Below are 18,202 nucleotides of genomic sequence, written 5' to 3' on the forward strand. Positions count from 1 at the left end.
TTGTGACACATGCATAATTAGTTTTTTAATGAGTTTTTTTAAGAACATACACTTCCATTGAGGGATTGAAGGTTTCACTGGGACGAGATACACAGATACACAGGTGTTTGGATGAGAAGACTGCTGGTATGAATATGCAAAGAGGCAAATAAATGAGGGTTGTCTGGGGGGAAGCCCTCTTTTTACTCCTTGATATAATCTCATCAAGTTTCATAATTTTTAATACAGTATTTTTAATAGTACTTTGTTGTTTTAATTTTTGTACTGTGCATTATTCAAAACATTTTCTCCCTTTCCACCTCATAAAAAACACCAGACTGAGTTCATGCATTTGAGAGCACAATATATTCTCCTCTCAAAATGATGTTTTAGCAAGGCATTTTGTTGAAATCATTTTGCATGACATTTTGAATATCTTCTCTTGTCTTTTAATGTCTTGGTATCTTATCATTTTGAAGTTTAACATCAGGTCTTTTTGGCATTTCTGAAATAATCTGCTCATTTCTAGACTTCTGATAGAGGAGGATCCAGTCTCCCCCCGACCTCCAGCATACAAAGCACTCCGTCTGCTGCTGCTTATGAGGATAATTCTCAATTGTGTGTGTGAAGTGATTTACAACACTGCTTTGCGAGTAAGTAGAATTGTCTCTGAGTTCAGTCAGTTGTGGTTGGACTGCATACCAGAAGCCGTGGCTTGAGAGATCACGAGAACTTGTAGTAGTCAAGAGACAGGACCGGTCAAGTTTTATCAGCCAGAATTATTGGATCACAGGTAATTAAAAACCTTATTGTCTTTATTGTGATCATTCAAAAAAAGTATTGGATTCAGGGTAAAAGTATATAGATCTTGTGTTGTTTATATTTTTTGTCCGTTTTGCTGAGACAGGGTTCTGTTATAAGTGTGACGCTGCAATATCTGGCCTTTTTGTTGAGACTGTGGCTTAGAATGAGCTTGAGAATGCTGGAGACCACAGGACACGTCTAAATCCAATTTATCATAGATGTATCATTCACTGCCTACTTTATGAAATCTCACAATTTTGTGCATGTGACTTTGCAGTTGGTCAAAAACAGTGTCTGCCACAGCTATTGAATGATAACATTTATGGTTGTCTTTGACTGATGCATCATCTAAATGCTTTTTACGGGTTTTTTGCATGATGAGCAACATTTTTAGGACTGAACTATTAAGATAAAATTTTTGGGATTCAGAAACTTTTTTCAAAGCTGCTGTAAAATGCAGATAAAAACATCTGTAATCACACATTGTGTATGAATGTGGGAAGTTTCTTGGTAAAATTATTTTATTTTATTTTATAAATATTTATTTGTGCATCCAGTTAAAATAAGTTTTTTTTTAAATGTGTAGAGGGTCCAGGTGTTTCCATTCTACTGCCCCTCACATTTTTAAACATAAGAGTGTTCTGTGTGCGAACGGCCCATATGACTGAGTTCAGAACGTTTAATAATATGAATCTTCTCAAACTCATTCCAGTCACTCGAATTGTGACTGGAATGAGTCACAATTAAGTAAGTAAGTCACTCATACTGCGTTCTGTCATGTACACTGCATTTCGCCTAACATCTGTAACGCTCCTTACTTATTCCTTGCCTGCCTTCCTTCCATTTCCTGTTCCTCTCCTCCTTTTCCTTCAGTACCTCCATCATCTGTCTGTTACCTAACCGAACAGAAAATTGCAATTCACCAGCAATTTTCTCCTCTGTGGAGCATGGATGAAGCCTTCGAAGGAAGGCCTCAGTTCTCTCTTAGCCTCATATCTAGCACTGCATCATAGTCGACAGCCTCCGCGATCCTATCTTTTATTTAACTGTATGTCAGTATGTCACACTCCTCTTTGTTTAAGATACGCCTTTATTTATTTATTTTTGTGAACGGGGAAAGGTAGTCCATCACCAGTAATGCCTACCAGGTAGTTTTTCAGATTTATTGCAGGTGCAGTTGTAGATCTTACATTTTCCATCCCTTTCACTCTCCCCATTGTGCCTTATAAGGTTTGAAAAGAAAGTCACTGTTGGTGGATGGTTAAGGTGGGGGAAATAATCTATACAGCATAATATTGTGATAATTTGGACATCATTACTTGGAAACCAAGTATACATTTTGGCTTGGGGTTGCGAGTGTTGTCAAGTAAGGTTAGTAAAGGTTAGTAAGGTTTTTCTTTGTAAAACTGCTTAAAACAATATGTAACAAATACATTGAATTGAATGTGCATACGCAACCATTTTTTATTTATTTATTAAATTGCCTCTATTGTGCGTTTTCGAATATTACCTTTCATGCAGAGTGTAATATAGCTGTTTGTGAATGTAAAGTTTTAAAGATTAAAGCGCATGACAAATAAAAATATTATAATATAAAAATTAAGAATCGTATCTGAACTGTTGAAACGAGTCGTCAGCAATTCCAGTCTCAATTCCTGTTACACGCCTATGCAACAATAACACTTTTGCATATTGTCAGCCTATGGTTTTCATTGGCTTCCCGTGAATGCATCTACTTTGACCCGCCCTCAAACACTGTAGTCGTAGCTCACGCCTGGAAGAGTTTGGTTCTTGTTGTCAACATGTCGAGAAGATGCTGTTTTAAAGATGCACTTCAAAAGGATGAGGACTCGTGCTGGAATTGATACAGAGACACATATGGAGCTGAAAATCAGATATGGTAATAGGCATTTCATTTCCAATATGCAGACGAGCCACGAGAATAGTCACCATCTTTCTCCACTCTAGTGACAGCCCTGCTCAGCATATCAGAAAATGTTTTATCGTGGCTTAAAAATGGTTGTCATCACAAAGTGTGCCTGCTCATCCTCACCCTTTTGTCCCTTCTATGAGAATGCAGTGGCCAGTGCGAGCACATGTGGGGTGGGGCACAGAGGGCACGGGCTCATAGTAAGGCACTGACTCGTGAATAACCACTTGCGTGTTTGCCTAGGAGGACACCAGAAGCCACAGACACAATAAAGGATGCAGACGGCAGCCTGGCTTTAAATCTCTATACAAAGGAAGGTCCTCTCCAATAGCACCGTGGTGTGACTAGCACTTAACAAGTGCAGCTTGTGTCTGTTGAGTGGGTGGATGGACTAACACACGCCATGTTTGTGCTTCCATCCGTGTTATCTGGTAATTTTGCATTCTGCAGCTGTCATTTTGCATTTTTACAGTTCACAGTGTTTAAATGTACACACATGAAGGCTTCTGACGACACATGTTGCCTGAACTGCTCCAAAACCCTTTAATGATCATGCTTCTAATAGAGATAAAGAGCACATTAAAACCATTAACATACAGTACTAAAAAGTAAAAAAAACTATATTTAAATATTTTATAGATTATTATTTTTTTTGCATGCTGTTATTTGATTTATTTTTTTTATTTAATTTGATATTAGATGCATTTCAGGGAATTTTCTGCTATTTATTATTGTTTATTTCCTCTTCTTATTATTACTTTTTGCCATATTTTAACACCTTTAAGTCAGATTTCAACTATTCTATTCTATTCAGTCACAACTAATTCACTTTCATTGCCAGCAGCATTAGCATTTTCTGTACTCCCAGTCATCATATCAGTTTTCTGGACTAGGCTTAGGACTTCCTTGTAAAGAAGTTAGCCAATTCTGTTAACCGAATAAATGTAAAAATGCCCATAGGCAGCTCTAACAGGTTGGACCGGTTGCCTGCATACCGGCTGAAGCAGATTGCAGGCATCTGGCATGCCAATGTCGAATGGTATCCCCCCTTAGTGAGTGAACCTGCTGTAGAAGTCCTCCAGTCCCAGACAAAAGCACTTAATCATGGTATAGTGTCTTGCTGAGGTCGGTGCTTTGTCCCATGACCTCCATTTCACTCCCGCAAAATATACACTTAGAGTGTTGTCAGCATAAACTTATTATTACAATCCTTAAATCAAGCCACACACAATATTGCATGGAGAGAGCTTTGATTTTATGGTTTTTAAAAGGAGCAGCTTTTGGAAGCGACATTTATTTAATAAAGTTCACCATAATTTATATATCCTCATCTAAATATTTTTATAGGGGCCATTAAAAGTATTTAGGGAACTTTTAACCAACTAATGCTGGTTCATAGTTTAGTTTTCATTTTATTTTTGGTTTATTTTTTAGTAATTTTGTTATGAGCTTTTGTAGATTTGTATTAGTTTTTTTATTTATAGATTTATGTGTGACTATTTAGCTTTATTTTAATTTCAGTTTTATTATTATTAACAATAATATCACAAGACAGCTGTTTATATTTATTGTCGCTGTTGTTGTTCTAGATCTCTAGTTATGATATCAGTATTGTATTATGTGGAAAAGAAAAGAAAGGAATGAAAAATTCATTTTTTTCCCCTCATGAAACATTTCATTTAAATAGTTCAGAGGATGTTAAATGCTTGTTATTGTAGTATTATGTTAACTTGTGGGCTTTGTTGCTGCCACTGGTTCTTACTTGAAAGCTTTTTCAGCATCATACTGTGTTGCACATGATTGACAAGCCAATCAACTATAAATTAAGCCCAGCTTTGTGAATAGAGAATATTAATGCACAAGCTGAGAAAATATAATCAGTCTTTTAATTTAACCAGAACGCTGCATGAACAAAACCAAGATTTATTCAGCAGCTGTGTTGCAATTACTTGTCATGTTTTTTTTTCTTGCAGGACCCGAGCTTTGCAGCATTCCTCCTTGACAAGCTCCAGACTCTGGAATGGCCTCCTCGGGGCTGCGGATCCCAGAGCAGCTGTGAAGTGTGTGGAACCCCCCTTCACCACCTGAGGCGCCTGGCACTGCACTCCGCCCTGGGGCTGGCGCTCGAGGACATGCCTGACCTGCAGCCCGGACCCCTTTCTGGCCTGCTGCCACCACGTGTTTCATCCCACAGCGCCATCTCACCTCACGCTTCCTGGGAATGGCCAACACATAGCAGTCAAAACCTCACCGGGCATCCTTGTGGTTCCATGTCCAGGGAGCAACCGCAGGGTATGGGCTGGAGTCACGAAGGAGCAGCGAGAGTGGGTGGCAAACGAACCTGTTTAGCCACGGTCACCCCACTTCCTCTACATGCACAACACTACCTGGAGGGAGTGTGGCGTGTGACAAGCGCATCAGAACATCTTCGGTCATTGGTAAGAGTAGCTATTGCATGACTGGTTCGTGACTAATTATTATTCATGAAGCTGTACAAACTGATTATTCTACTTTTGAGGCTAAAAACTATTCACTGAAAAAACGCTGGTTGGAAAGTATTTTCACCTTTTCATGATCAGGGGTCTCATTTATAAAACTGTGCGTAGGATCCTTACTAAAAGTGTCCGGGCGCCCGAAAGCCAAAAATGGTGTACGCCAAAAAATATTCAGACTTATAAAACCGTGCGTACGCCAGAACCTGCGCAAAACTCCATTTATAAATCCCAGTCAGCGGAAGATTGTGCGCACATGCGTCTCCACCCTGAAATAACCATATATGGAGCTTACAACCCCTAGTTTTACTATGCATATCTCATCTGCATATCATTTGCATATGCATAATTATCCATGTGATACCATGTTTAACGGTACAAGACATTAGGAATAAATGAGATACGGATGTGCCGTCACATTAAATTGCTAAAAATCATTTAGTAGCCTTTATCCTTGCCTTGTTTTTGAATACATACATAAAATAGTATAAAATACATTTCATAGAAAGTTTTCTCAATCTTTTACACTGGCCAAATAGTATTTTTAATTGATTTGTATTTTTGTATGGAAACAGGCCTTATTGTGAATTATTTCTGCGGAAAAAAAATTCTCAGACAATCTGCTATTGAGCAATCCTTGCTGTAGTTAAAACATTAAAACACCGCATGCCACAGGTAAAGTGTGCAAAAGCATTTATGATTAGGACTCATAATGAAGATTTACAGTTTTCCTTCATCTGCCGTTAGATATGCTACAGCAGTCAGCTTCACCAAACGGCCTAACACGCTCGCTTGCGCGGACATTTAAGAAGGGATGGATGTTTGGTTCAAGTGATATGCTAGAGTGAAATTATCTTGCTGTATATGTGTAATTTTCTTAAAATGTCCTGTCTAAAAGTGACCAAAAAGCCATTTCACTCCATCGGTGTCGCCAAACTGCTCCGTCTCCAAAACATTTGTACGCATGGGTCAGAGTTTGCGTGCAGGTGAGCACATTTTCCCGTCATGTTCGGGCGTACGCCTCTTTCAGGGCCTGTTTTGTGCGTACGCAACGGTTATAAATGAGGCCCCGTGAGTGTTGAAATAATCTGAAAAGTGGGATTTTTAAATCAATGAAACAGGCTCATGAATATTAATTATGTAGCATCAATGATGTAGGCCTAAAAATTATTCAATAGTCCCTTTAGTTCTGTCTGATTTGCTATAATGCAAGTATTTGGCAGAGGCTTCTTAAAATTCTTACTTTGACTTTTTTTTACCCTTCATACTTCGTAGGTTGGTAAGATTTTTAAATGTTGAAGAAGTCAATGCTATTTTGAACAAAAATACAGTAAAAACAGCAATATTGTAAAAAAAAAAAACAGCAGTCTTTACTCTAGTTTTCAGTCACATGATCCTTTAAAAATCATTATAATATGCTGATTTGGTGCTCAAAAACACTTCTTACTACTACCGGTATTAATATTGAAAACAGTTGTGCTGCTTAATATTTTTTTAAATGTATAAAAAAAAAATCAGGATTCTGGAACATTTCAGGAATGTTATTTAATTTAAAAAAATTGTTACTTATGTTCGATATCATGATCTGAGCAAAATTAACTGAACAATCTAAAACTCCTGTAAGAAGTTTACTGAGAACGTCTCTGGTGGTCCTTGTGTCCATTTCACAAAGGACAGTTTCTGCTGAGGCCCTTTGGGGCCACAACACATCATGGTTGCATTGCAGATATACAAATCTTTGTGATTATGGCCTAGTGATTTGGTTTATGGTTTTACCTTGAGCAGAGTTATGTATTAGCTTATATAAAGGAGTCCCTCATCGCAGGGTTTATGTGACTATATGCCATTATGGAGCTCATGTCCAGTTCAGGGCCGAGGATCAGGCTGTTAAGACAAGACTCAAGTACCCTTCTCAAAGAGAATAAGATATCAACTTTTTGATGGTAGTCTCAACTAGATGGTAGTGTTCTGACTTAAGGTGACTTAATCAAACAGAATGGTAAAACTGTAAACATATATTATTGATGTTTTCAGCTTATGAAATGCTTTTCTACGAGTTGGTTCAAGGTTATCATGAACATCTTAATTGATTTTGCATGCAGTAAAAATGTGTGGCACATCAGAAAGTCAAAAAGGACAAAATTTCTTCCACATCTACAGTATAAAATACTACAGTATATACTCATTAAAGCTCCAAATGAAATTATTTTAATATGTCACCGTTGATATGTTTGTGTGCTGAGTGACTTAGCATTAGCCAGACATTATTATCAGGTAGATTAGCCGCTGCTTGTCTCGTATTGGCCTTCTTGGTTCTACTTGACCTTCCCGTCAGGAGATTGAGCATTAAGTCATCTTGATATGGAATGCAATTTGATGGGCATTTGGATGGCTCGCTGTGACCCCATTGTCACAGATGAGCCATTTGTCATGGCTGATGCTTAGAGAGATGAATAAGATTAAAAAAACTTAAGCTCTGTGAATGTGAGTTACCCCTAGTTTTATGCACGTTCTGAAGGACGGAAACATGTATGAGAGTTATGGTAAAAGGACGCAGATGAGCTGGTGAGTTCACATCCTTCTCTCGTCAATGATAGCTCGGAATGTCAAGGTTTCCATGGAAATGCAGCATTCAAGTCATAAAGTCTTGATTGGACAGAGTAACCTTGCCTGCATGTAAGCATAGAATCTGACCAGTCAATTTCACAATAGATTAGTTCTAAACCAGGTTTTGTAACTGTGATCATTGTCACAGTTGTAGTGTAGTGATATAGGCGCTCGGGAAGGAGATGCAAAAGCAAAAAAAAATGTATTTATTTGTAGTGTGAAATAGTGTGTTGTCTGTATAGTCAATGTTGTGGTGGTTAGTGTTTTCCTGAGCTTTATGCATCATAAAGCTTTATAAGTTATGGACGCATGCAAGTTTATCAAGCTTAGCAATGTTACAACCCCCTGAAGTCCTTCATGTTTTTATATCCAGTCACGATTACAATGACTGGACCCTCAGGTTGAAACATCTTGGATATAAAATATTGTTTCAAAAATATAAAACAAATAAATATTGTTAGTGAGCTGTGAGTATAACATGCAATTGTTCTTGACGGAAGATGGGTTCCCCGCCATCGTGTTTGTCGGAATGAATTCCAATGGCAACAAGTGTGCATTCGGTAGTCCTCCTGTAACACCTCTGCATAATACAGAATATTGCTGTAAAGAAAAGCTGGCTGGCCCTGTGTCAAAGGAACACAATGGATGCTGTCTTCCCCCTCATCTCACACGGTATAAAAAGCAATTAGACCTTGAAAGTCACAGCACATCCAAACCACACAGAAACACAAGGCTGTTAGCACCCTGGAGAACATTTCCACCCTTGTAGACAAAGACATTGTGCCATGAATTTCAATAGAGCACTTTCTTTGACAAAGTGTTTTGTCCTTTTTTTTATTCCTAAAGGTGTATTTCTGCTGTTTTGTATTGTATATTTTCAGACCATAGCCTATAATACACCTTTAGCAAACCGCAAAGCTGCGTCAGGAAAATGGGATGGAAAGTCATATCTTTTATCCATACATCCCACTTAGTATAATATCAGCTTGGAGGGAGCCAGAGGCATCCAGCCCGTGTGTTTCTGTAGTGTAGGACGGGCCTCATTGCTTGTCCTCAGGCCTAAGTGCCACCCGCAGCCCACTAATGGGCCTTCTCTGGCAGCAGGGCTCTTTTAAGGCCTTGAGGAGCCCCGCACACGCTTTGAATGAATTTGAATGTGTGGAGGGAGCCAAAAGTGCAAATTGTCAACAGATGGGACTGCAGTCTCACCTGGTGTGAAAAAATGCCACCTGACGTCCATCTGGGATGGTTGTCTGCTAGACTGCACTTGCTGCCCTGTTTTAACTTGGCAGTGGTCTCATCCTGTGAAGGACGTTAAGGGCCTCCTCTGCAGCTTTTAAAAACAGCAGACCAAATTTAACAATTTCATTTCTTTTCCTGTCCTGTCCTGCAGTGGAGAAACACTCATTACTTACAGTGACTTTTAATAATAATGTGATCTGGTTATGTTTGATTTGGTAGCGGGGGTTTAAGGGTTTATAAATTGTTTTCGTGGCTAGCAGATTGCTGTCGTCTGACAACATTTAATATAGACTGATAATTAATAGCGTTTCAGAGGGGCTGCTCTCTCCTGTCACCACTTGTGCTAGTGAATGCTCTATAAATGTCAAAGTTAAAGTCCAATGTGACCTCTTTGCTGTCACTGAGCTCCATCTGCTGCTGGGTTTTATTGGAACACAGCTGTGCCCATCCAACACACTTGTGTGCGTGTGTGTGTGCATGTGCGTGTGCATGTGCGTGCGTGTGTGTGTGTGTGTGTGAGAGAGAGAGAGAAGGAACGAGCGAGAGAGAGAACGAGCAATGTTGCACAATAAAGTAAAAAGCTCTGTATTGAAATGTTGACTACAGGGGAAGGTCATTATTTAATTTACCTTGATTTGATATAAACTGAAATGGATGGTCATGGCTGTTATACAAAACTCAGATTTGTTGATGATTTGATGAATGAGCCTCCTTTTTTCTCGCTGGCTGAAGTGTCCAAACAATTCTCCAAGCACTGTTAAAGTTATTCTAAAGGCGAGCACTGTAAATAATGCTAAAATAATAAACAAATTTTATTAACTTGTTTTTCTGCAACACAAGTAATCATCTAAACGCAGCTCTTCTATTACGATATTACGAAGTCGAACCAACATGCAAAGAAAGTCATTTATACAATTTTGGAGTTCAATATAGCTTACACTGTCAACAATGGTTTAGTTGAATCCTATTTGTCTTCTTCCCAGAATGCACTTCAGAAATCATTCTAATTTGCTGGTGCTCAAGAAACATTTCTTGTTATTATTATTATTAATATTAATATTTTATTATTAATATTGTTCATATTTTTGTGGAAACCGTGATAAAAAAAATTCAGGATTCTTTGATAATTAGAAAGTTTAAAATACACAACACATGGTATAATTTCATTCGGACTGAATTAAATGATTGAACAAACATTTTATGGTCCTATGCCTTCCACATATGATATATATTTATACAAATAAATACGTTTAGACGAATATAGTTATTGCTATCAGGATATGAGGAGACTTTCAACCTGTATAGCAAAAAATATTTCTGTAGAGAATCACCTATTGCACCTTTAAATGATTGAATTTGACAAAAAAAAAAAAAAAAAAAAAATCATGCAACCATGTTGCCCTCATTTTTTTATTTTTAGTTTGTACACCTTTTTTTGTACAGTATAGTTAGTTTAAATGAATATAGCCTGTCCATTCTGATCTCCAAGCGTCTCTTTCGGCATCCTTCGGGCTCTAATTGTGGCCCCTGACATGACTGTAATTACGGCTGGAGTGAAGGGAGGTAGATTAGCACAGCCACGCTGGGTCTCTCTGGAGCTGAAGATCCTGCACGTGTGTGCTAGAGATGTTTCTGTGCTCGTTATCTCAACATCAAGCTGTCAGCAGATCACAGCTACTCCAGTTTCCCAGATTCTGTTGTTCCTACTCATGCCTTCTCATTTCCTCAATCCATGAGTACATGTGTATATGCTTGTGCTGTCAAATTCTACTTTCTGTCTTTTCTTTTAGTTGGAAAAATTCTAATTAAAACTTCATCACGCATGTATATATGGGGCTGCCAGATCTGTATTAGTTACAGGGGCAGCATGCACCTATTTATTTATTTATTTATTTTTTTAAATAAGAAAATAGGTGGGTTGGTGCCCTAGGCGAAATAACACATGACCAAAGAAACTATTTAGAAACTCATTGGTTCATCGTGAAAGTTTAAGATTTGTTAGACAAGTGCTACAGTTTTTAATTTAGCATGCCTGGGAACTCAAATTGTACACTTTAAAAAATGTACTACAGTAAAACAATTTTTACCATATATGGTGAAAGGACATGGTTTAAAGTGACATTAGCCTACTGTACTGTATGTGTAATTTTACTGTAAAATACTGCCATTAAAAAGGAATTAACATGGTTAAAAACAGTAAAATGACATTCCCAGAAGTTTATATAGATAATTTTGTTCTTGTCTTAAGTTGTAAAATATGCAGGCACCAATATGTCATTCCTTAAATCGTACTCGGTTACTAACGTAACCTCGGTTCTCTCTAGGAGAGGGAACGAGTACTGCGTCGAAGAACGCTACGGGAAAGATATTTCTTTGTCGAGATTGAAGCCAAAAATTAATCCTTAATTTTGTAATATTGTAAAACGCTTTTCTGAAGCATACAACCTAGGCGGAGCAATACAGCTCACCCATTGGCTGCTCTGCCAGAAAAGCACAGCCTATGCGAGGCCAGGACGCTGACCAATGAGGACGCTTCGCGCCCTTCTGCGTCACCTCCCGCCCAAACAGGCGTGGCCTAGGCCTATAAATACGAGCATAGCTGTCTAACACGCCGATTTTCGTCAATGAAGCGACGCAGCGTGGACACGCACGGCATGAGACGCAGTACTCGTTCCCTCTCCTAGAGAGAACCGAGGTTACGTTAGTAACCGAGTACGTTCTCTTACGTAGAGTTCTCTCGTACTGCGTCGAAGAACGCTACGGGAACCCTATGCAAACCGCCGTGCGTGTTCTTGGATCGACACAGACACCTAAGGGCGCGCGCGCCCTGGTATACAAGCGCCTACCCCAAGAAGTATAGGGAGAGCGGCTAAAATAGCATCATCCCTTATAGTAGTGCCTCTTAAGGCATAATAGCATATATATGTAAATATAGATATATATGAAGGGTAATAGCATGCTCATGGGACACATTGTCAGTGAGTGATGCTTAAACATTGAAGTGACCTGGGCCGCAGCGCGGGGCAGGAACACTTATACATATTAGGCATTGAAGTGACCTGGGCCGCAGCGCGGGGCAGGAGCACTTGTACATATTACCATTGAAGTGACCTGGGCCGCAGCGCGGGGCAGGAACACTTATACATAGTCTTCTAGACCGAGAGCAGTTTAGCCTGCAACGCAGGAACCTCTAGGTTATAGAACCTAATAAATGTAGACGGGGAGGCCCAGCCTGCCGCCATACAGATATCATGTAACGAGATTCCGCTATACCAAGCCCATGAAGAGGCCATGCCTCTCGTGGAATGTGCTCTGATGCCCAAAGGGCATTCCAAGCCTCTAGATGCGTAGGCTAGCGCAATGGCGTCCACTACCCATCGAGATAGACTCTGTTTCGTTGCGGCTCGTCCCTTGGAGTGCCCGCTGAACGAAACAAAGAGCTGCTCCGTCTGTCGAAAAACAGCGGAGCGGGACACGTAAGCTCTTAATGCCCTGACCGGGCAAAGGGAGCTATTTCCGTCCTCTGAGGCCGGCATGGCCGACAGGGAGATGACCTGAGCCCTGAACGGTGTGTTGAGGGACTTAGGCACGTACCCATGCTTCGGTTTCAATACGACTATAGAGTCGTTTGGCCCGAACTCCATACAAGAAGCTCTCACTGAGAGCGCTTGCAAGTCTCCCACACGCTTCACTGAAGCGAGAGCCAAAAGAAACACGGTCTTGAGAGACAGGTGTTTCATGTCAACTGAGTGAATAGGCTCGAAAGGGGCCCCTTTCATAGCGTTCAACACTGTAGAAAGGTCCCAAACGGGGACTGAAGGAGGCCTTGGAGGGTTTAACCTCCTGGCGCCTCTCAGGAAGCGGACCACCAGGTCGTTCCTGCCTAGTGAACGGCCAAGCGTTGGATTAACGAACGCTGATATGGCAGCCACATAGACTTTGAGCGTGGATGGGGTTCTTCCCTTATCCAATAGCTCTTGCAAGAAGGAGAGAATCTCCGGTTCTCCACACTGAAGTGGTGACAGACCTTGATCTGAACACCATCCAGAGAACACCGACCATTTGGAAGCGTAGAGCCGTCTAGTAGACGGAGCCCTAGCTTGTTCGATCGTGTCTAACACTCCTCTTGGGAGGTTAGCGGGTACCCGATTATGGCCCATACGTGTAGGGACCAAAGCTCGGGGTGAGGATGCAGAATCGAGCCCTTGGCCTGTGAGAGGAGGTCTCTCCTCACTGGAATCGGCCACGGGGCAGTACTTTTCAGTCGCATCAAAGCTGGGAACCAGGTCTGATTCGTCCAGAATGGAGCAACTAGCAGTACTGAGCATCCGCTCTCCTTGATACGCTCCAGCACTTGAGGCAGGAGTGAGACAGGAGGAAAAGCATAGAGCGGGCGGCGGGGCCAGACTCTGGCCAGCGCGTTCGCGCTCTTCGAAAAGAATTCTGGGCAATGAGCGTTTTCCTGGTTTGCAAACAGGTCTATTTCCGCTCTGCCGAACGTTTTCCACAGCAGACGCACTGTCTGTGTGTGTAGGGACCACTCTCCCGTAGGAACGTTGTTCCGTGAGAGTCTGTCCGGGCCTACGTTCAAGTGGCCTGGCACGTGCATTGCTCTTAACGAGCGCAGGTTGTGCTGGGCCCACACCAGTATGCGTTCCGCTAACCTGAATAGGTTCCGGGATCTCACGCCACCCTGGCGGTTTATGTAGGCTACTACCGACATGTTGTCCGAGCGGACCAGGACGTGGTGTCCTTTTATCCGGGGACAGAAGCGCCTCAGCGCAAAGTCCACTGCCATCATTTCCAGGCAGTTTATGTGCGGTAGTTCGGCTCGCTCTGACCACTGGCCAAAGAGCGGACTGCCGTCGAGCAGTGCTCCCCAGCCTGAGGTGGACGCGTCCGTGGACACCACCTTCAGGCTCGAGGAAGTCCCCAGGCTTACACCTGACCGGTACCAGTCTGACGCTCTCCATGGTGTCAGGGCTGAAATGCATTCCTGAGTGACCTTGAGGCGATAACGACCGTGTAACCATGCTCGGCGCGGTACGCGCGCTCTCAACCAGAACTGTAGTGGGCGCATGCGCAGCAGGCCCAACTGCAGCACTGTTGAGGCTGAGGCCATGAGGCCCAGCATTTTCTGAAATCTCCTGAGTGGCACTATGTGGCCGCTGAGGAAGGATTTCGCCATTTGCAGGGTATTTTGCCTGCGCTGTGATGACAGCTGTGCTGTCATAGACAGTGAGTTCAGATCCAGTCCTAAAAAGGAGATCCTTTGACTGGGAAACAGTGAACTTTTCTCCCAATTGACTCTCAGACCTAAGCACTCGAGGTGATCGAGAATTAGGGTCTTGTGGCGGATGCGTTCTGAAGGTGATTGAGCTAGAATCAGCCAATCGTCCAAATAATTCAGAATTCGAATGCCGCGGAGTCTCAGAGGTGCCAGCGCCGCGTCCATGCACACTGTAAATGTACGAGGTGCTAGAGACAGGCCGAATGGCAGGACTGTGTACTGATATGCCTGGCCCCCGAAGGCGAATCTCAAAAATCGCCTGTGACGTGACGCAATTTGTATGAAAATACGCGTCTTTCAGATCTATTGCCATAAACCAGTCTCCTCGGCGAATCTGCGCGAGGAAAGCTCTGGTCGTGAGCATTCTGAACTTTCGCTTTGTCAGCGCTTTGTTCAGATGCCTGAGATCTAAAATGGGTCTGAGACCCCCGTCTTTTTCGGTTCCAGAAAATATCTGCTATACAGACCCCCTTCGCTCTGAGCTTGAGATAAAGGCTCTATGGCCCCTTTGCTCAATAGCTTCGCTATTTCGGCTCGAAGTAGATGTGCTACTTCTGTTTTCACCGTAGTTTCGACTTTCTCCGTGAAACGGGGAGGGCGTCGATGAAACTGTAGCGAATAGCCTCTTTTTATAGTCTCTAGCACCCATTCTGAGACCCCGGGAAGTCATTCCCATGCATCTGCACGTGTGACTAGGGGTTGAATGTAATCTGGGCCCTGGTCGCGAAATGGCGGCGACACGAGAGCAACCGTGTGCTGTGACATGGACACCGTGGCGTGTGAGGCGGGGGGCATGTTTAACATAGTATGCATCCCGCGCGCGCTCAGCTCTCTGTGTCGAGAGAGAGCGCGCGGGACGAGTCCCGTAGGGCTCGTGATGTTTGTGAATAAACGTGGGCGCTTGGTGGCGGGCACATTTATAACACCGGGAACACTGTTTTTGTGTACTGACTGACCGTTCGTTAGTTTCGTTTTTACAGAAAACCGCGGAACGTGCAGTGTGTAGTGGTTGTGGGCACTTGGCAGTGGGTCACGCTCACTACATGTAAAACACAATCGGCATGAGCCGATTTTATGTGTGCAGACCCTGCGTTGTTCAGGGCTGTGCTTGCACGGGTTGAAAAACCGGGCTCTGGTCGCGAAATGGCGGCGACACGAGAGCAGTCGTGTGCTGTAACATGGGCGCCATTGCAGCGTGATGCGGGGGCGCGCTTAATCGAGCGGGCAGCCCGCGCGCGCTCTCAGCTCTCTCAGGTGAAAGAGAGAGCGCGCGGTGCGAGCCCCGTACGGCTCGGCATGTTTGAGAATAAATGTGGGTGCGTGAACGCGGGTACATTTATAGCACTGGGAAGTACTGTCTATTAGAACTGACTGACCGTGCATTGGTTTCGTTTCATAGAAACCGTGTGACATGTAGTTTGTAGTGATTGTGGGCGCTTGAAAACGGGCACGCTCACTACATATAATGCACAATCGAAATGAGTCGATTTATGTGTGCAAACCCTGTATGTGTAGGGCTGTGCTTGTGTGTACGAATGGGCACTAGGTCGTGGGCATTACGGATACACACATTACATCATCGGCTGTGGCCGGGACACCGTGTAGCACAGAGAGTACTGTCTATCAGAACCGACTGACCGTGCATTCGTTTCGTTTTTACAGAAACCACGGGACATGCAGTGTGTAGTGATTGTGGGCACTGAAAAGCGGGCACGTTCACTAACTTACATGTGAAGCACAACCGACACGGGTCGATTTTATGTGTGCAAGCCCTGTATTGTGTAGGGCTGTGCTTGTGTGTACGAATGGGCACTAGGTCGTGGGCATTACGGATACACACATTACACCATCGGCCGTGGCCGGGACACCAGTAAATACATTTTCAGATTTACCTGGGGCGTCGTGAAAACGGCGTCTGTGTGCAGGCAAACGGGCATTGATGCCGATTTGGTGACTGCAAAATACACTGGCACGGTCGCAAATGTTGGGACTGTGCGAGCGAGACATTTTAGTGAAATCCGGCCGCGGCGGGATTTTAACACTGTAGCTTTCCTCGAAGCAGAAATGCGCATCCTGGCTGAAAACGGGGCTTTCCGGGACTCCGCGATTTCCTCGTGAATACAGGAAGAAAAAGGCGCGGGTCGTGAGGACGGTAACGTACGTTCCTCTGCAGAAAAGCAGCCATCCAGCCGGTAAGCGCATCGATGCTGGTCTTTCTCCGTCGACGCTCACGAGCGGCGGGGGAGGGGAGATCCTCGGAGCTCGCCCATCCCTCGCTACCCGAAGCGAGGAGAGAACAGCAGTCGTCCTTCACAGACACGGCTTCATCTTCCTCATCCATGACGGACGCGGCGGCACACAGCGGCCCTTGTCCGTCGGTCAGAGAGTCGAGCGAAGCGGGCGGAGAAGCTAGCGGCAGCAGCGGCGAGCATCTCGTGGTGAAGGGAGGTTCCGGGCTCCGCTGAGCACGGCGCTTTTCACGGCGCGGCACTACAGCGGGCGGAAAAGGGTGCAGCTTCAGTAAATGAACGCCAGGCGAGTCCGCAGAGTCACCGTAGGCATCAAATCACAGTGATGGCAGCCGCCATCGACGAGAGCTGAAGCTGCGTGATACTCACAGGCAGGAAACACAAGCACGTGGTCCCCGTCGCTGAGCGGGGCTCTACACGAGCCACAGGAGGTGCGAGACATCTTGAAAAAGACGCTCGGCTCTTTTAGTGTGGAAAAACTGTGTGACGCGACGGCGAACACACACACAAAACACACATACATAATGTAAAGGATATTCCACGCCGGAGAAGCGCAGCAGGGAACGGCGGCTGAAGGCGGCGATGACCAGCGGCTTCAGGTAAGAGGCGCGTCCTGCTGAGGTGCTTGTTCCAAACGGCTGTGGCGGCTCGAATCCAATCCAGCGATGCGTGCAGCTTCGTGAATTTAAGAAAATCGGCGTGTTAGACAGCTATGCTCGTATTTATAGGCCTAGGCCACGCCTGTTTGGGCGGGAGGTGACGCAGAAGGGCGCGAAGCGTCCTCATTGGTCAGCGTCCTGGCCTCGCATAGGCTGTGCTTTTCAATCTGGCTTCAATCTCGACAAAGAAATATCTTTCCCGTAGCGTTCTTCGACGCAGTACGAGAGAACTCTACGTAAGAGAACCTGAAACATTGTTATAGTTTTTTTTTTTACTGTGTATTTCTTGTGCCAACAGTTGCCATATATTTAGATTTGTAGACTGTGTATGTGTCAGGTTTTTTTTATGTTTGGACCTTTAGTTTGTTTATCTTCAGTCACATGCTTCCATTGTTCTAGTTTCCCGCCACCCTTTAGCCACTATGGTTACTGATCATGATTAGTTCAGCTGTGTCTTCATTAGTTCACCTGGTTAGTCTTTAAGTTCTTGGGGTTTCAGTGTTTGGTTGTTTGTTCTCATCTATGTCACGTCAATGCTACTCTTGAGTTTACCCGTCTACCCTGTTTGGATGCTATAAAAGACCGTTTTGAATCTTCATCTTCCTCGTTGTGTCTGTTCTACCACACAGTTGTGACAGTATGAAAAGAGCAGCTTTGACATTTTCATAATAATTCTGTTTGTGTTTAAAATCATACAAGTTCAACTTTCAAGCAACTTGAATGTGTGTAGATAACGACAGCATTTTGCAAATATACCAATATTTATTGCAGTTATCTTAAAATGACTGGGCTTAAAAGAATAAGGGGGATTGAAAGACACTTGTCTGTATGTTTGGCCCCTGTACCTTAAGAGGAATTGGGAAGATTAATGTGTCTCTATGTGAAAGCTCACTAGCTAGTCTTATATTATAACCGATAGCAGGTGCATTTGATACTTATTAAACTCCTCA

General features: G+C 43.3%; 1 protein-coding gene across 2 annotated transcripts in view; it reads left to right on the plus strand.

Moving 5' to 3' along the window:
- Positions 1–18,202, plus strand: part of kif26aa (kinesin family member 26Aa) — a 71,868-nt gene that overhangs the window by 16,562 nt on the left and 37,104 nt on the right. For both annotated transcript variants that reach the window (XM_079639170.1, XM_079639171.1), the window contains exon 3: positions 4,687–5,151. In XM_079639170.1, the coding sequence (XP_079495296.1) occupies positions 4,687–5,151 (465 nt within the window). The remainder of the gene's footprint in view (positions 1–4,686; positions 5,152–18,202) is intronic.

The sequence above is a fragment of the Phoxinus phoxinus genome, assembly GCF_949152265.1.
Source record: "Phoxinus phoxinus genome assembly, chromosome: 16".
In the NCBI taxonomy this organism is placed as follows: domain Eukaryota; kingdom Metazoa; phylum Chordata; class Actinopteri; order Cypriniformes; family Leuciscidae; genus Phoxinus; species Phoxinus phoxinus.